The 19,931-nt window shown below is 46.9% G+C and overlaps 1 protein-coding gene and 1 long non-coding RNA gene across 7 annotated transcripts in view; one reads left to right on the plus strand and one right to left on the minus strand.

Annotated features, from left to right (window-relative positions):
• The window catches only part of LOC149862870 (uncharacterized), a 263,605-nt gene that overhangs the window by 33,689 nt on the left and 209,985 nt on the right, over positions 1–19,931 (plus strand). The window lies entirely within an intron of this gene.
• On the minus strand, positions 5,357–8,734 carry LOC149862871 (uncharacterized). 6 transcript variants are annotated; one of them, XR_016443152.1, is made up of 5 exons: positions 8,628–8,734; positions 7,969–8,064; positions 7,690–7,845; positions 7,359–7,517; positions 5,357–5,447 (listed from the first exon to the last, which is right to left on the minus strand). XR_016443152.1 is itself a non-coding variant. In XM_090053463.1 (4 exons), the coding sequence occupies exons 1-4, from the start codon at positions 8,365–8,367 to the stop codon at positions 5,380–5,382; spliced, it is 696 nt and encodes a 231-aa protein (XP_089909589.1). In that variant the 5' UTR covers positions 8,368–8,472; the 3' UTR covers positions 5,357–5,379. The 6 variants fall into 6 exon arrangements, 1 of the variants encoding a protein (XP_089909589.1); XR_016443150.1 differs by having other exon boundaries at positions 7,937–8,064; XR_016443153.1 differs by lacking the exon at positions 8,628–8,734 and having other exon boundaries at positions 7,776–7,845; positions 7,937–8,459.

Genomic DNA, 19,931 nt, shown 5'->3' on the forward strand with positions numbered 1-19,931 from the left:
TAAGAGGGAATGGGATTTTTATTTATCATATAAACCACTATAAGACAAGTTGCTGAACTAAAGGCTGGCACGTCCCTATATAATCTGTCTATTTTTCAGTGTGCTGATTCCCTCCTTTTGGCATCAATAGAAAGTTTTGCTAATATAGGGACAAGGGAAACCAAGTGAAGCTGCACCATTACTCTGCTAGGAGTCTCAGATTCAGCCAGTGCAGTTTTATAAGTGGCTACAAAGAGGGCAGGACAGGATTTCTAGGACAGTTGTTAACATATGGGTGGATATAGGAGTTTAAAAAGGAAGTGTAGATACTGTGGTGCATCATGGCATATAACCTAAGTTTTTTCCCAGTTAAAAAGAAATTAGAAGATTTATTAGTAAGGTTGGGCCCAGGGCTATAATATTCTGATTCAGATCAAAGACAACAAAAAAAAAGTAGAATGTGTGTGAACTGGCTTTAAATAGGCCTGGTTTAAATTGCTGGCTTAGTTGTGGTAGGCCCTGTTGGCCCCTCCACTCGCCACTCATTCCTGATGGTTGGGAGGTGAAAACCATGGTATTAAATATGTCGTGGTTTTTGATTCCTGTCTGGTGAGCAGCAAGCAGCAGGAGGAAAAAACCACAACATATATATAACCACAGTTTTTGCCTCCCAGCCATCATGAGCAAGTGGCAGGCTGACGGGCCCCTCTAACGATCAGTAGTGCGGGGTGCAAAGGGAGAACTCCAAGTTTAAAGGAGATGCCACACCATGAGCTGGGCCTGTGATTTAAACCAGGCCCCACATATAAATTAGTATTAAAATACAACAAACTAGGCAAAATAATCATTGTTGTTTCATTAGCCCTGTAGTCGTTAGAATTTTGTGTCTATCTGTCTTTCAGATTCATAAAATGAAATCAAGCCTTCCTGAGCATCTTGGCAGTGCAGCCAATGCTTCATTGAAGTGTATTTTTCCACCCGAGTTAACATGCACCCAAATTAACATTTCCGTACCAGTCCATGTTTCTAGCTAGAGTTAAAAACAGTCTACAGGGCTGTGAGAGAGACGCTACATTTCCAGAAGCTGCTAACAGACAGCAGAATGTTTGATTAGTGGAATCAGTGAAGACCATTAGAAAGGAGAAAGGGTTGTGAAGCAATGAAGTGCTTAGAAGGAATCAGGTAAATTATAATGACCCATGAAGTCAACTGACTCCCACATGGCTGCCTGAGCAGAAATTCTACTGTTATTGCCACGCAGTAGGTTATACATTATGGTGAAGCAGGATTCTTCATCATCGACAGTCCTTCAATTTGAGGTTGATCTTTAGCATGGCTCATTGATGGGTCTTGAGGTGACTTAAGAGTCTAATTCTTGAGCCACAGGCCTATCCACAGAAGCTGCAGATCTTTCCACAGGGGAGGGTAGGCAGTAGGTCAGGATTTCTCTTCTTTCCCTTCCTCCTCTCTGTCTTCTCTGCTTTGAGGGTAAGACAATTTACCTCAAAATGGTCAGCCACTTGGAAGAGGTTGCAGCACCTTTGGAGTCAGTCAGCACAGCAGCCAACTCCTCCCAAGCCTTAACATCAACATCCATTTTCTGAGGTATGCCTTTAATGTATCCTTGTAGCACTTCCTTTGGCCACCATGAGAGCTCAGGTCATTACTAAGCTGAGAGCAGAGAATTTGTTTTGGGAGTTGAGTCAGGCACCTGCACACAATGTCTGGTCCAGTGAAGTTGGTGCTTGAAGATCATCATCTCAATGCTGGTACACTTGCTTCAGGAAAACTGCTGGCATTTGTGTGATGAACTTCTCATTAGACGTGGAGGATTTTTCAGAGGCATCATAAGGGTTACCTCTCCAGGCTCTTGTGCTGAAAACAGTAGGTCACCCGCCATGAACACCTCATGCCTCCCAAGGCTGGTGGGGCACGGCAATCACCCGCAGGTGGTGGCGGTGGTGATGGTGGTGGCAGCAGGAGGGGCATGGCAGCAGCAAGCAGGGACTCCCTGCAGGTGGCCATGGTGATGTCAGAGGTGAGGGTGGGCTGAGCAGGGACTGCCCGCAGGCAGCCATGGTGGTATCAGCATTGGGGGGGAGGTGGTGAGCACCGAGTGGTGATTGGTGGCTGTCCACAGATGCTGCCATCAGTGTTGGCAGCGTAGGGAGGTGATGTGGTGAGCAGTGACCACCTGCAGGTGCCTACGGCAGCAGGGCTGTGAGAGAGGTGGCCAATCTGAGGGGGTGCATGACCAATTTCATGGGGTGCACATGCATGAAAGGAGGAAGATACCTAGATAATTCCCACACATAGAGTTATCTCCTTTATTGAAGATAGTCATGATGTCAGTATTCCTCAGATCCTATGGGATCTCTTTCTTTTCCCAAAAATATGTACAATAAATCTGTGGAGTCTCACCCCCAGCTTGGTAGATTTCAGAAGGTAAGCTATCTGGTCCAGTGTCCTTGTTATTCTTGATTTCTTTGATGGCACATTAGACTTCTTTTAGGATAATAAGGTTGGTGAAGGATCGCTTTTCAGGGTGAAGGTGGTGGTATCTGCCACAGTGGACTCATGGTTCAGGAATGCCTCAGAGTGCTTTTTCCATCTAGCTTGGATAGATTAATTGTCTTTGAGGAGCCTTGAGCCATCTTGCAATCACAGGAAAATAGGACTGCAGGGAGCTGGACTGTAGGTGGCCTTTGTTGCCTGGAAAAAGCTATGCATGTCATATTTGTCAGCAAAGAGCTGAATCATTTTGACTTTTTCTTGCTACCACTGGCTTCTGATTTTCTGGATGCTCCTTTGAGTTCCTCTGAGAAGCTGATCTGATCTGTTTCTTCTTTTGAGATGAGGTGTCATCTTGCCAAGCAGAATTAGCTCTTCTCTTCTTGTTGAGGAGGGCCTGGATCTCAGCTTTGCTTTCATCAAATAAGTCTTGGCGGTATAGCAATAGATTCAGCACAGGCCACATGAACACCAGCTTTAAATCCCTTCCAGGGTTCCTCAGTGTTGCCTTCATTTGTGGACAGGGTGGAAGAGCTTTCCATGGAGGAACTGTTGGAGATCCTTACAAACTGTTGGGTCTTGAGGAGGTTTGCTGTTGACAGTTCTTCACATTGCTTTTGTCTGTTTTCAGTATTTTGGAGCAAGCCAGATGTTCGTAATGGATCTGACAAGATGGTGAGCTTTCCGCAGTCATCAGTTGCTCACATGGCTTGCATGATATGGACATCTATTTTATTGTTAGAGCCCATGATTAAATAGTAAAGGAGGTGCCAGTGCTTAGGATGAGAGTGTCTCCAGGTGGTCTTGTATTTGTATCTCTATCTGAAAATTGTGTTTGTGATGACAAAGCTATGATCCACACATTTGCTTAGGAGGAGGAAGCCATTGTATTTGGCTATCCCTACTCCTTCCTTCCCAATGGTGCTACTCCAGAGTTCCCAGTCATGTCTGACTCTGGCTTTAAATTCTCCAAAGAGAATGATCTTGTTATCCCTGCGAGCGTTAGTAGATGGTCAAGGTTGGAGTAGAACTGTTCTTCAAGAACATCATCAGCATCAAGCACTGGGACATATGCAGTAATGACAGTGGCATCCTGGTTGTGCTAAGCTTAAGATGAAGGGCCATAAAACATTCATTAATGCCCACATGGAGCTCCATAAGTTGACTGACAAGAAGATTCTTCATGAGAGAGCTGTGATGTGAAGGCATCCATCCTTGGAGACAATGGCAATTCTTCTTTCTGGCTGTTTGTTGTCTTGATGAACCATCAAGGTGCGAATGTTTCATGTTTCAAAAATCATTGTCATCTTATGGTGTTTTTAACTGCAGAGTGAGTAATCCCATCCAGGAGCAGATAAAATAGCCTAGGTCTAGGTCACCTTTTCAAGCCTCCTCCCCATGTGTGGTGAGCAGAGGGGATCCTAAATAGGACTGCTCAGTCACAGTAGTATCTGCTGAATTGCATCCCTAGCTCCACCCAGGTACAAGATGACCATCAGGTTACTGCTGCATGCATGCAGATTCATGGCTGGAGACTGAAGGATTCACTATTCCTGTTTCCATCACCATTCATCCATTAGTGCAGGGCATTTGGAAGTTGGTACAGGAGAGTGTTTTGCCTCCTGTGATAAAAGTCTGTGTGTGATTGTTTAATGGGAGGAAGCTGGTATGCAGAAACAGTAACCACATGATGTGAGTTGAGTGGCAAGGGAGAACCCTAGACAATAGACCTCTATCTTGTTGCAATCTTATTCATAGATTCATAGATTCATAGATGCTAGGGTCGGAAGGGACCTCAATAGATCATCGAGTCCGACCCCCTGCATAAGCAGGAAAGAGTGCTGGGCCTACATTACCCCAGCTAGATACACATCCAACCTTCTCTTGAATACCCCCAGGGTAGGGGAGAGCACCGCCTCCCTTGGGAGCCCGTTCCAGACCTTGGCCACTCAAACTGTGAAGAAGTTCCTCCTAATATCCAATCTAAATCTGCTCTCCTCTAGCTTGTGGCCATTATTTCTTGTAACCCCCGGGGGCGCCTTGGTGAATAAATACTCACCAATTCCCTTCTGTGCCCCCCTGATGAACTTATAGGCAGCCACCAGGTCGCCTCTCAACCTTCTCTTGCGGAGGCTGAAAAGGTCCAGTTTCTCTAATCTCTCCTCATAGGGCTTGGCCTGCAGGCCCTTAACCATACGAGTGGCCCTTCTCTGGACCCTCTCCAGGTTATCCGCATCTTTCTTGAAGTGCGGCGCCCAGAATTGCACGCAGTACTCCAGCTGCGGTCTGACCAGCGCCCGATAGAGGGGAAGTATCACCTCCTTGGACTTATTTGTCATGCATCTGCTGATGCACGATAAAGTGCCATTGGCTTTTCTGATGGTTTCATCACACTGCCGACTCATGTTCATCTTGGAGTCTACTAGGACTCCAAGATCCCTTTCCACTTCCGTGCCACCCAGCAGGTCATTTCCTAGGCTGTAGGTGTGCTGGACATTTTTCCTCCCTAGATGCAGCACTTTGCATTTCTCCTTGTTGAACTGCATTCTGTTGTTTTCTGCCCACTTGTCTAACCTGTCCAGGTCTGCTTGCAGCTGTTCCCTGCCCTCCGGCGTGTCCACTTCGCCCCATAGCTTAGTGTCATCTGCAAACTTGGACAGAGTACATTTCACCCCCTCGTCCAAGTCGCTGATGAAGACATTAAAGAGTATCGGTCCAAGCACCGAGCCCTGCGGGACCCCACTGCCCACACTCTTCCAGGTCGAAACCGACCCATCCACCACAACTCTCTGGGTGCGACCCTCCAGCCAATTCTCCACCCACCGGACTGTGCAGTCATCCAAGTCACAGCCCCTTAACTTGTTCACCAGTATGGGGTGGGATACCGTGTCAAAGGCCTTCCTGAAGTCCAAGTATACGACATCCACCCCTCCTCCTGCGTCGAGGCGTTTTGTGACCTGGTCATAAAAAGAGACTAGATTGGTCAGGCACGATCTACCTGCCACGAACCCGTGCTGGTTTCCCCTCAGCATAATTTGTCCTGCCAGGCTCTCACAAATGTGAGCCTTGATGATTTTCTCAAAGATTTTGCCAAGGATGGAGGTGAGACTGACTGGCCTATAGTTACCCGGGTCCTCCTTCCTCCCCTTCTTGAAAATGGGAACCACATTGGCCCTTTTCCAGTCCTCCGGGACTTGACCCGTGCGCCACGAGCGTTCAAATATTCCCGCCAGTGGCTCTGCAATGATGTCGGCCAGTGCCTTCAGTACCCTCGGATGGAGCTCATCCGGGCCTGCCGACTTAAAGGCATCCAGTTCCTCCAAGTGACCCTGCACCACCTCAGGGTCCACGCATGGAAGTCTGGTGCCTTGCTGCTGCCTCCCTACACTCCCAGTGAGAGACTTGTCACGCCTCTCACTTAGGAACACTGAGGCGAAGAACTCGTTGAGGAGTTCAGCCTTGTCCCCTCTGTCCGTCACCAATTGTTTCTGCCCATTTAGCAGGGGTCCTATTCCTCCCTGGGCCTTCCTTTTACTCCCTATATATCTAAAAAACAATTTCTTATTGTCTTTTACTTGGGTTGCCATCCTCAGCTCCATGGTAGCTTTGGCCTGTCTAACTGCCTCCCTACAAGCACGAGCAGAAGAGGTATATTCCTCTTTGGTGATCTCTCCCTGTTTCCACTTTTTATGTGCTCCCCTTTTGGCCCTTAGTCTGCCCTGGATTTCTCTGGTCAGCCAGGGAAGCCTCCTGGCCCCTTTCCCTCTTTTACCTCGCACGGGGATCGTCTCGCTTTGTGCGAGAAGGATAGCTTCCTTAAGGCACAGCCACCCTTCTTGGGCTCCCATCGTTTCAAAACTACTACTCTGCAGTGCATCCTTCACTAATCGCCTGAGTTTGCTGAAATCAGCTTTCCTAAAGTCCAGCACGTTCACCCTACTGGTTACCTTACCCACTCGACGCCTTATGTTGAATTGTACTTTTAGGTGATCACTGTCCCCCAGATGGCTACCGATCTGTAGGTCCCCTACTATGTCATCCCCCGTTGCCAATACCAGATCCAGTAAGGCATTCCCCCTAGTGGGACCATGTACCTCCTGCGTCAGGTGGAGGTCCTGTACACAGGTTAGAAACCTGCGTGAGCGGTGGGACTTTGCTGTCTGTGTCTCCCAGCAGATGTCCGGGTAGTTTAGGTCCCCCATGACCACCGCCTCTTTAGCTTTTATGGTCTCTGAGAGTTGCCTCAGGAGCCCCAAATCTATTTCTTCCCCTTGATGTGGGGGTCTGTAGCAGACCCCTACCACCAAATCCTTTTCTCCTTGCCCCCCATGTAGCCTAACCCACAGTCCTTCTACTTCCTCATCCTTTGATTCTGTCTTGATGAGGGTTGATGTATATTGCTCCTTAACATAGAGCGCAACCCCTCCCCCCCTTTTCCCCACTCTGTCCTTTCTGTACAATCTATAGCCCTCAATATGTACCGCCCAGTCGTGGGATGGATCCCACCAGGTTTCCGTCAGCCCCACTAAGTCGTAGTCGTTTAGTGCAACCAGGAGCGCTAGTTCATCCTGCTTGTTCCCCATGCTCCTAGCATTAGTATATAGGCACTTGAGCCCTGTGACTGGTGCTTTTGCTACCCCCTCGCTCCAAGTCCTAAAGGGCTTTTTGTCCCTAACCTTCCCGTTCCTTACCTGTGCCGTATTGCTGTCCACCCCCTGCCTTTCACGTTCCCAAAGCTCTCTTTCTTCAGGCTGGGCTGTCCTTGTGGGTGCCACCTGGTTTGGTGGTCCACAGCCTCCCCCACCCTCATCTTCCCCTCCCCCCGACGAGCCTAGTTTAAAGCCCGCCGGAAGAAAACACACGCTTACCTTTGGGGGACAGGTGAAGCCCATCCCAGCTGAGCATGTCCCTCGTTGTAATGTGTGGGTCATTGTCCAGGAAGCCGAAGCCTGCCTCGAGACACCACTGCCGAAGCCGCCAGTTGGTCTCTCGGATGCAGTTCTCATGCCGTCTTCCACGTCCGTTCACTGGTAGGATGGAAGAGAATACCACCTGTGCACCAAATTCCCTCAGCACGCTGCCGAGAGCCTGGTAGTCCGCCATCAGGTGATCGGGGGTTCTCCTGGCCGCATCATTAGTACCCACATGGACAAGGACCATGGGGTAGTAATCGGTGGGCTTGATCCTGGCCTGGATTACCTCCGTCACATCCTGAATCTTAGCTCCAGGCAGGCAGTAGACCTCTCGTGCTGAAGGGTCCTGGCGACAAATGGGCCCTTCCATACCTCTCAGGATGGAATCGCCTATGACGAGCACGCGTCTCCTCCTCTTCTGGGTCCTCTCAGATCTCTTGATCTGTTTGGAATGTGAAGAATGTGGCATTTCTTCCTGCCCAAGGGTTTCCTCCTCCCTTTCCATCTCCTGCAGAGTCGCCAAGGCCTCGTACCTGTTCTCCAGTCGGACTGGAGAAGCTTGTACCTGCTCGCTGCGAGCCGCTCCGGTCCTGGCTGTGACCGTCTGCCACTCTGCCGTGGAGGTCCTTCCCTGGGCTGCTTCTTCCTTGGGTGCCTGGTCCTGCAGGGAAAGGAAATAACTGTCAATTTCCTCCTCCGCCTCCCTGATCCCCCTCAGCCTGCTAACCTCCTCCCGGAGCTCCCTCACCTGTGCCTCCAGAGCCCTAAGCCGGGCACCTGCCGGACAGGTGTGGGGGCTCCCAATCTCTGCCCCCCCCGGCCCTGCTGGAGATCCCCCGCAGGCCGGGAGGTAGGGGGACATCAGCTTCCCCATGGGCTCGGTCTGGGTGGAGGCCTCAGACCAGCCCCGGTTAGCCTTGTCCCCCTGGGCAGAGGCCCTAGCAGCACTCCTCGTAGACACCATTCTAAGCTGCTGTTTGTAGACCTGTGTGGTGTCTACGTCCTACCCGTACAGGAGTCCCACTCCTGGCCCTCCCAGCCCGCCCGCCGGCGCGAACGCCTGCGCAAACGCCGGCGCGCTCTTACAGAGCGCGCCTGTTTGCGCGCTCTGTTCGCGCTGCGCGGCTCGGGAGCACAGCTCCCTACCGGCTCAGCTATATGGGACCCGGAGGGCTTCCCCTCCGGATCCGGCTCAGCTGTGCCGAGGCCCTCCACCCCACTTACCTTCGGGGGATCAGCTGCTGCTGCCCCCGCTGCCGATTCCTCTGCTGCTGCTGCTGCCGCCGCCGCCGCTGCCTCGGGTCAAAAGTTAGTTATGGGGCACACGTGCGTCTTCTTTCATCTTTACAGCTATTAAGATCCTGACATCTTCTTCCTGATCTGCCATTGAGGACTTGTATTTGTACTGTGGTCTGTCTGCTACCTCCCCTCAGGCCTGTTTGCCTTGGATGATCCTGCCAGAAGTGTGAGACTGGGTGACATAGTTCTGAGGATCATTAGGACACAGAAACCTTTCTACCACTACAAGGTCTCAGTCCATGGAGAGGGGCAGGAATCAAAGTGGGGATGGATATGCCTGTGTATGGCAACTCCTGAGAAACATTCACTATCAGGGCTGGAAATTAAAGTTGTCTTCCCCTACTGCATGGTGCTGGCAATACCGCTGCAAGCCCTACCACAGGCATAAATGCTTCCCCAGGTACAGCTTACCTTATGAATGGAGGATATGCTTACAGCAGGGGTGTCAAAGATCCAACATCCAGGGATGAGAGCCAGGTCTCTTACTGGTGTGCTGCATGCAGCATGCACTGGTCCTGGCTTCTCACACTGCATGTAGCATGTGTAGCCTTTCTGAGCTGGGTTGCAAGTAGTGCGAGGCCAGTCTGGAATGTGCTTTGCATGAGGTGTCAACATCAGACTGGCCCTGCATGATGGATCATGGGCCAGTTTGGATCAGGCCCATAGCCTGGCCCTATGTGCCAGGTCTAGTGTATAGAGCTGTATGACGTGCATGCTTTATGAGGCTGGGGCCAGTGTGTTACATGCAGTGCATGGGGCTGGATTTGGCACACACACTGCAAGCAACATGTATGGCTAGTCCAGAGTACATGCTGCATGGGGTGCCTGCATCAGACCATGACTACAGATTGAAGCTGTCACATGGGCTTGGTTGGTGGGTCTAATCTAATCAGCAGACTGACTCTGCGTACTTCATCTGGCCCATAGGACCAGATGAGTTTTTCAGCCCTGTAAGCCAGGGGTATCCCGTGTCCCCTGACTTCATATTTGGCTGGACAGACTTCTTGGGCATGTCCACACATGCAAGCAAGTGCACTTGTAGCAACTCAAATAGAAGCAGTGTGAATTTGAGCCGGGGCTTTTTGCCTCAATGCACATGCTTGGATATGCACTTTGTTGTGAAGCAAATTGCGCTACTTGGGGCAAAATAACCCTGCCTGGCTCCTCCCAGATCTGCACCTGTGGGGAGCTAGACCCTGGGGCCAGCACCTGTGCTGTCCCCAGCAGTATAAAAAGCTGCCCTGTCCTGGTCCCATCACTACAAAAAGCAAGTAGCTCAGGGCTACTCACTTTCAAGAGCTTCTAGGTCCCAGCCAATTGGTACCTGGGGACACTTCCCCTTGTGCCAGGTGGACTGCTGAAGCAGCCCTGAGAGTTCCCTGCACCTTCTACCCACTGCAGCAGTCTGGCACTAGGGGCTGCTGCCTGGCTGTGACCTGCTGTGCACCTGCCAGACCCGGATGAGGTATCTGCCTCTTTGGGTTAGCTGCCAGTGGGCTGTGGCTTTAGAGTTGGCCTTTGTGTGGCACTACTGCCAGGTGGGCTCCCTGCCCAGACATCTTGGAAGCTATTTCCTGGAAGATGTTCTGGGTATGGTGGTCTGCTTTGAACTGTCAAACCATGTCCTCCTGGTCCCAATTGGCCAGGAGGTTGGCCACCTCCAGCTGGTCCAAGATGCCAGCTCTGAACAGGTAGGATCCTGCAACTGGCCTCCCTAGCAGGAATTCTGGTGTTCCTTATTGGAAAACTGAAAAAGTCCTGACAAAATAATCCCAAAGTCACTGTACCCCAAAATCCATGTTCCTCCACAATTAAAACAAAAGACCACGAGAGAGAGAGACAGAAACAGAGACAACAATCAGTTGGGCAATGTTTTATTAATATATCTACAGTGTTAAATCGATTTGGAAGACTACCACTGTCTCTAACATAATAATAAAGTGAATTCTAAAAATGTTTAATAAATTCATGAATACATAAATATACATTTTGCTGTCCCCCACAGGGGCTACAGCCCTCACAACAGGGGCTATGTCCCCTGGAGTGCCCACATACTCCACCCCACCCCTGCTTGCTCCTCCAGCCTCCTGGATTGCTGCCCTGCCTGGCCCCATCCCCCACCAGCTCCCCTAATGGCTGCCCCACTTAGCCCCACCCCCCATTTTCCTGGACCCCCAAATGGCACCCCACCTGGTGCAATCCCCCACTTGCACCCCCAGCCATTCATGGCTACACCCACAACCCCAGCCTCTGACACTTAAACACCACCCCCAAAAAATCTCTACTGACTGAGCAGAGGCTGTGGGGCTCCAAGGCCTCCTAGCAGAGTCCCTCACCCAGGGCAGCAGGGGGCAACAGGGCCTGGGCTGGGGCCACTAGGCCTGTCACCCCACCCTGCACTGTGTGGGCAGGGCCCCAGTGACCTCTGTGGCAGCTCAAACTGCTGGTAAGTGCTGGGGGGGGTTGGTTTCCCCTTGATAATGGGGTGGGAGGCAGGGATCGGTGGGCCTCAGGCAGATGGGGCCAGGCAGGGAAGGGATCGAGGGGACAGGCAGGGAGTGGGGGCAGGCAGAGAAGGGTTTGGGGGGGATTCAGGAGGCAGATGGAGGCAAGGCTGGGCAGGGAACAGATGTGGGGGCTGGGGAGCAGGGGCCAGGTGGGGAAGAGATTGGGGGCAGGTGGGGGCTGGGGCCAGGTGGAAAAGGGATCAGAGGGCTCAGGGAGCAGGCACAGAGTGGAGCTGGGCACAGAAGAGATCGGGGGCGAGAGTGGGTAGGGCTGGCGGGGTCCTCCCATGGTCTCCTCTCACCTCCTTTAGTCCCTCAACCCCTTACTTACCAGCAGTGGAGCCTGGGTCCAGCTCCCTGCTGCTGGCACACTGCCTGTCCTGCATGGGCAGGCAGCATGCTTCAGCACCAGGGTGAGGCATAACTATAGACCGTGCCCTGCCCCGCTTTTTTTTCTCCAGGGTTTTTGACCCCTGGATATCCAGGGGTCTAATTTTGTGCCTGTGCTGCAAATTTGCAGTGCAGGGAACATTTTCTCATTTCTGCACGTGCCTCGTGTCTCAAAGGTGTTTGAGACACTGCAAGAGGCATGTGTGGGCTTGTCTGGACATGCCCCTTGGGTCCTCCAGGGGGATAGAATGCCTCACTGTCACTTCACACTCATTTCACTGTCTTTTATTACTTACAGTATAGTACAATATGGAACATGACCTATCTTTCTGCACTTTTCTGTCTGGGTTGGCCTATGGCAGGTGCTTTAGTAGGAAGCAGTTCTTTCTGTGCTTCAGGAAGAACAGGACCTTGCACTGGGCCTGACCTGTATATGGAGAATACAAATGTTGAAAGGGTGTATGTGCATGTATATTAGTGTGTGTGTGTGTGTATGTGTGCATGCACGCGTGTGCATGTGTTTGTGTTTATAAAGTTTGTGCTTTTTTGTTCATGCTTCTTAAGATATGCACCTTGGTGATATGTTCCAGTGTTTACTTGATAGCAGTTTTCACATGGAATTATTATAATAAATATTTTAATACAGAAACAGTACTCTGTGAAGGAGTTTTGACTGCTGGCAGTGAGAAGAAGATTGTGGATTCAAACAACCTGTATCAGTGAATTTTGCAACCTTCTTTTTCTCAAATGCCAGCACATAACACTAGCACATATCTGCCTTGGTTTATTGGCCAGAGAACTCCATCACTTCAGAATCAGTGAAGCAAAAATTCCTGGCACACAAAGCTATTTTTGTTCTGTTGTTTGCTTGTGGAACTGTAGCAATCTGACAATGACAAAAACATGCACTGGGCTCATTCTATCCCAACCCCTTTGGCATTCCATTCAAAAAGTGATGTAAAATAATTTTGCTGCCCAAGAAAAGGGTATATTTAGTGATGCTAGACATTATATTTGGTTTTTTTATGTGATGAAATACACAGTAAATACCAATCAACTCCATGCCTGCAGACACTGTAAAAATGTTCTGAAATGAATACAGCAGACTATGCAAAAAAATTTTGCATAGTTTTTCCTTCCAAGGCATGCATGGAAAACCAATTAATGCTAATGTGTACAATGAAGAGAAAATTAAATGCCTCTGTGTGTGGACAGATACAACTAAGGGGCACTTGTACATGCGACAGAGGTTTAGTCCCCTAAATTGAAATGGTGGCTTTTAACTACAATGATTAAAAACCCACTGCTTCAATTTAGGGGCTTTCTTCACTGTTACAGTGAGGGGCCTGATCCTTTTTTTTTTCTGTGGAGCCTGCCCATGTCTCCCACAGCTGGAGGGTGAACTGCCAATGGGCGCAGTGACCTCTCAGCTGCAGAGGGCTCTGTTTCTTTCTTCCATGGTGGTGGTGCCCCAGGAGCTCCCTGGGTGGGCTGCTGGCAGGCAGGTGCTGCCCCAGCTCCAGCTCAGGGAACAGTTGGATTGGACTGGGCACTACTTCTGAGCTGGGGCAGCACCCACTAGCAGCCCAGCCAGGTGGCCTCAGGGGACCAGGAAGGAAAGGAAGGACCAGGCCCCCCTGCAGCTCGAGTACTTAAATAAAATAACACAAATATTCTTTCGCATATAAATAGGCAGTGGGTGATCTGGCTGGATGGAGAGGGAAGGCGGGGGGGAAGTTAGTTATGTTCTTTCGCAACACATTTAAATGAGCATCTCTTTTTGCGGCTCTTCTTTTATATGGCAAAAGTTATGTCTTTACACTCACTTGCCTAACCAAAAAATGATAGCAGTTCCATAGTTACTAGGCATGAAGGTGAACCTTTGTGAAAAATCAAGTCTGGGCCTCAATGGCTTCAGATTCACTGTAAAGACATGGGTTAGAATGATGTCTTGTTAAATATAAAAAAAAGTATTGTCCTTGTAAAAATTAATTTACAGCACTAAGAATATACTGAAATAAAAAAGAAAGAGCATTAGGAAGAGTTTGAAGCCATAAAAGGCCTTCCTAACCCCTGAAGAGCCTAGGCAAATGCACTTTGTCCTGAGAGATCTATGACAAAAAGAATAATGGTAACCCTACACGCCATGAAATGCCTCTTGCTCCGTGTGACTACTATGCATAATTTGCATTTCATAAGAAACTTATACATGGTGGATCCCAGTCCTAAAACTTTAAACAGCGTACTCTGAGGTACTCTCAAGTGACTACCATCAAAACTCCCTACTCATGGCCACTCATGGAGTACCTTTCTCACCGTGGAGCCATGCTCTGAGTGAAAATTCCACCTGAATTCTATCTTTTGCCTCAGATCTGTTACCACAGTGCAATCACAGCATAGCCATACTGGTTTTCTGTTATACACAGCTGCAGAACTGGAAACTGGAATTAGAATTTGGACCTAATTGATCAACTTAAATTGTTCGGATAAATAGGTTGTGAAGTCTGGCATTAAAGATCAGAGCAACTGTTTGTAATGATTCATGGGATTCTGCTTCCCTCGTGTTCCCCCTACAAATGCTCTGGTTGCTTGATTCTTTATACACATCAATGAAGTCTTTTTATTGCCATTTAATAATGAATGGTATTTTGTTTGCCTACCTGACATTTTTATTAACTTCACTTTTTTTTCTGTGTGCATTTCTTCAGGCATGATAAAAACAACCCCTTCTCCCCCCACAAAAAATAGTGAAGCTTTATTTGAAGAAAATTTGTCACTAATCTGTTGCAGCTGTAGGGGACTGCTCAGCCAATTAAAGAGAACAGGCTTTGGCTCCGGCCCAAATGAGGTGACCACATGTTGTACTTTGATTGGTCACCTCAGGGGAACAAAGGGTCACAGGGGCATCTGTTTGCCATTTCCTGTCACAACAGTACAGTGTAAGGAAAGGGTAAAGCAGCAAAGAAGAAAAATGTGGATTTTCTTCATCTAATGTCTTGTCCAGCAACACAAGAGGATCAAGTAAAATCTAGTTAGTATAGGAAGCCTTTTCCTACAGCATGCTAGGACTGGAGAATCCAAACAGCGCTTTCTACAACCTTAGTTTTAAAGTGTTTTGTAGGCTACTACTTGCTCTTTGCTGAAATGGTATAAATCTGAAGTACCTATTACATATTAACTTCAATAGAGTTACTCCAGTGTAACTATGGTGAACATCATTTTAACTAGGAACAGAATGTGGTACTATTATGCTGTGATTTTCTATAACTCAGGAATAATAGGGGAGGTACCTTATTTATGAGGTAGTAATCCATTTCCTTCATGAGCAAGCTAAATGGCCGAGAGCCTTGACCATGGGATGAGAGTTTAATGTGAGGACATGAGGATACCGTGTTGGTAGGGGAAAGGAAAACTCTCCAGAAAGAAGCTGTGAAAAGGTCTCCCATGAATTATGTCATTCGTTAATTTTAACCTCACCATAGAATATACAATATAAAAGAATAAGTGTACGGTGTCTCTGTATTTTGATTCTCTAGAACAGATGATTCCAACCACCGGGCCACGGCCTGGAATTGGGCCCCCAAGTGTTGGCTGCTGGGTTGTGTCACAAGCCCCCTGCTCAGACCCCCATTTGTCCACCTGGGGATCTGAGCAGGGGGCTAGTGACACTGCCAGCAGCCACATGAGGGGTTGAAGCTGGGTGATAGGAAAGCCCTGGGAGGGAGGCAGCCGGCTCCATGTGCCCCATCCCGTTCCCATGCTGGTCCACAGTATAAAAGAGGTTGGGAACCACTGCTCTAGAAATCTTTACTTAAACTGACAAACTGACAAAGAAATGGTACAAATACAGAATCAATTCTCTCATGAGTATTGGATCCAGCTGGCTCAAGCTTAACCTAAACAAGAATAAAGTTATAATAATTCTATAGCAGAAATGCTTCAAAATGCTGACCATAATACTGAGTCAACTTACATTCAATATGTCCCATACCAGTTGTCAAAGCATTGTGAAGCCCTGCTGGATTTGTTATTAACCTTAGTTAATTAAGTCATATGAGTAGTGAAAAATGCCACTTTGTTACTGGGAAGCATTGTCCCTTTCTGCTAGCCACACTAGTCTATGTATTAACTATTTCTATGCAGCAGAATCTCTGAACCTAAGCTAAAACAGGGGAAACAATAATGTAGAATTCAACAGGTCATCTTCTTGGTGGACAAACATTGTGAGCATGCTGCCTCTGAACATTTCATTTCTACTGCCAGTTCAATGCCTCAAACCTGGACTTTTAAATCATGAATTGGTCAGGAGCCCGCTGCATGAGTGACCTGGTATTGGGCCCCCAAGTGTTGGCTGCCACATTTCTCTATAGCTTCCTGAGACAGCTGTATTCCTCTGGGAAAATACAGTTTCAAAGCCCAGGACAGAAAGTAGGACAGATATTCCCAGAGTTTTAGATATTATCAATTATTATATATATTAATGTTTAGAACTTCTTGTCAGGCTGGCTGGCTGAAGTTTTATCTTTCCTTGGCTTCTGTCATTCCACCCTCTATTGGTTCTACTGCCAGCTGTCTAATCATTCTTTCAGCATGCCCTTTGGAGGATTCTCTTCTTTCTCCAACTTTCTTCGGATGTTCCACAGATTTCTGTCCAATGTCCCTTGCACTTCCCTGCATAACTTACCTCTAGGCAGTCTGTTTTGCAAATACTAATGCTTTACATAGACAAATCACAAATCTGCCCTTCTACTCCAGGCATGTCATCTTCCAAATAATATATATTCCTTCTTTCTGTCACCCCGTCATGGATATCAAGTCAGTGGCTCCAGCTTAACCTAGGTAAATATAGAGCATTAATCTTTTCTATCACATCTATGCTGCTGCTTCCTTCTTTGTCAATTCTTGTGACGACATCGTGATACCATATGTTATTCTAGTCAACAGCTTTGGTGCCATTTTTTAATCTGATCTCACTGGACAAATGTCTGCACTGCAATGACTGTATGCCCCTGACTGCTGCAGGTTACATACAGTTTACTTACAATCCTGGCGGTATTCCTGTGAAGGTGTCTCAGCAAGTCCAAGACTCAGGTCTCAGAAGTGACTATGGCAAGATATGTCAGAAGCAGTATCAATAGCATATTTTTGAGTTTGAGGCATGCAAGTGGGAAGAGGTTGGTAGGGCAAGCTTGGGAGTGTCTTCCGGGACATATTGCTACTTCAGTTTAGACATATTTTTGGTATTTGCAGTTTGAAAGTAGTCTTTCATACCTAGAGAGCAATTTCAGAAGGGCGCTCCCAGACACATTCTCCAATGTATTTCTGGGTGTGAGGTTTGCAAGCAGAAGTGCATGGACAATAGATGCTTGAGGCTGACCCAGCTGGGGCATGTTTCCACCATAATGTAGACATGCTCACAAGGGCCTCATCTCCAGGCTATGTTTAAGCCTTCCATACTCTTCCTGCCTAACATCTTTAAGATGAAACTTTTTTTGTGTATTCACACAGCTAAAGCTCCCATCTAGGATTTTATCATTTCGTATTTTAGTAATAGCAACATCATTTCTTCTGGCCTTTACAAATGCAATCCTATCTTACATCTAGCCGTTCGGAGTGCTGAGGCAAAAATCCATCTCTTAGCATACTGCTTTCATCACATCACCATTTTTGCATCCTTCTACTGGCACTTCTTTGTCACAACCATCAACTCCGTGTCCTCACTTTCAAGGCTTTCCACAGCCAATCTCTATCCTACTTAGAATCTTCCATTCAGTACTGAGAAGTTCATCTTCTATTTCCAGTTGGTCTATGATGCCTATTATATAAGATGATTCTGCATAGGTTATATATTTTCCAGAAAAAATGCATTGCTATTAACTTAATATAAATAATGTTTATTAACCCTGCTTTGTTTACGGTAATGTTTTCTAAGGGAAATATTTATATTTAGAGGTGTAGACATTTAAGAACATTTTTGAGGTTGGGGGATATGGGTCAAGGGACTGGTATTCCTGAAGAAAAGGCTAAGCTTTCAAAAGCAAGAAAAATATTGGGTTATGCATAAAAGAGTGTTAGTTTTAAGGAATGAACTAGGAGCAGAATCATGTACACTGGGTGGAGCATGAGAACAGGGCCAAGGAAAGCCCAGGTCTGCTCCTATTCTGTTTCAGCTTAGTGAGTGGGGAAAATCCAAGAAAGACAAATACTTAGTTTCCTCCTCTACTCATGATTTTTTAAACCTGGACTGTATATATCTGAAGCCTATAACACAGACTCAACCTGACATTTCCAGTGGAAATTGACATATCTCCCATCTCATGTAAGTCTGGACATTTATTAAAGTGTTCCACTGAACTATTATTTGTTCTAGTTTTCCACATGGATTTTGCTTTTAAGATTATGCTGCATGTGAACAAATCCGTCTGACAGATCCTAGCTGACCTATCTACCTCCCTACTGGGTGCATTAATTTCCAGGGTGAGGAACTGTTTTTCTCCATAACTGATTCTAAATATGATGGAACACTGGTACTGAAAAAGCACCCATCTCATTCATTCATTATTGATTCTTATTTTTCAAAGGCTTTTAATATAAACCAGGAAAAAATGACATTTATCATTAATGTTCAGTCTTCCCTATTGACTTCCAGCTCCCTTTTACCAATGACCGCTAATGAAATCACTGCAATTTTACAAAAGCCTCATCTGAATTTTTTGAATAAAAGCTAGAGGATCATTCCTTCAGCTGTCATTAATGTGAATAAATCTAGACCTGTGAGATTTTATGTGGTTTTCCTTTAGAGGCACACAGATTTTGAGTTTCTCACCCCTACCCAGCTTGAACTCTGAGTTGGTTTTAAATGGCCTCAACACAGCATTTAATCAGACACAATGGGTTTTTATTAATCAGAATCATGCTAAAATTGCAATTTTGCTTGAGTTTGATTCAAAACCACGGCCACTGAGAGTTACCTCTAGACTGACTCAAGCAATGTGTGGACCTTATCAAACAATTTGGTAAACACGGCTTCTAAGGATGTGTAAAATCAGTCATGTTTCAAGTGGTTTGGTGTCTCATTGTGAACTCCATTTTGTTTTCAAAAGGAGGAGGATTGTGGTCATTTCAGAAGTGGCATTTTCAGTTTTGCAGCTGGAAGCCAGGTGCTGCTTATAGTTTCTTGGTTTGCTCTGTATTGTTAGTACATACACATCCTGTGGTAGTGCCCACTGGTTACAGTTGGAATTGTTAAGCTCACCGTGTTAGGTGCTGAGCAAACACATAGGGAGGCTTACCCTAAAGAATTTACAGTTTATTTTGAATCAAGCCCCACAGATATGAGGAGGAAGGACATGTGGTTGACAGTTCCATTGTTTTAGTGGAACCTACCAGCTGAGAACCATCAGGGTCCCAAACAAGAGGCAGTCCCTAAGCATGGGTGTTTTCTGTGAATAGCTGTGAAGAGCATGAGAGAAACCTGATTCAGTATTTAGCAGAAAGCCAGTATAAAGAGCTGCAAAGTGGGGTGAAGCGCTTTCAGTTGCTTTTGCTACTAAACAGAATAGCTGCTACATGTCGAACCAAGTAGAACTTTTTTAAGTCAAGCAGTTTCACCCTTGGGTATACTGTGTTTCAATAATAAGATCTAGAGGTCAAAACACTTTCTAAGACTTTGATGTCCTTTTAAAATCTGAGACCAATGTCTGCAGCACTGTAAGTGAGGCCTTACATAATGAAATAATTATCTCCTTTGATATACATTTAATTCTCCAATTACTGCAGTTTGTTAGGAAGGTAAGAGGCAATTTTAGAATGATGATAAGGCATACTTAGCAGAGCTTTCTTTCAGATTGAGATCCTAGACAGAGCCTATTAGAATGCAGTGCTTAAGTAATTTCCTTTTTGACCTTTCAAGAGGAGAAGTATTTTAGTAATCTTTTCTGGAAGATGACTGCAATGGAGCTATGCTTATTTAAACCAGTGGAGAATCTGGTCCCTAGCATGTAATCAAAGATGGTAATTGTGCACTGTATCTTCAATCTGATACAATACCAATGAAACTGTATCTCTAAGTCCTTTGAAGTTGATTGACATAACTGAAGAGCTAGTAAACTGTACAGAGCTGGTGTGGTTGTGTGATCTTGATTAAGACCAAGATGGAGTTTCACATAGAAGTCTGGTAAAGGAGTTCATAAGTCCTATTTGATTTCATAAAGAGAATTAGAAAAAAACAGAAGAAAGGAATACATTAGTAGCTCTGAGAAGAAATAGTGAATTCAGCACAAATATTTTTTTCAAATGCTTTCTTCTGATATACAAGATGATGAAATCAGCC

The sequence above is a fragment of the Crocodylus siamensis genome, chromosome 6 (genome assembly GCF_052110815.1).
Source record: "Crocodylus siamensis isolate JL-2025a chromosome 6, ASM5211081v1, whole genome shotgun sequence".
NCBI lineage: Eukaryota > Metazoa > Chordata > Crocodylia > Crocodylidae > Crocodylus > Crocodylus siamensis.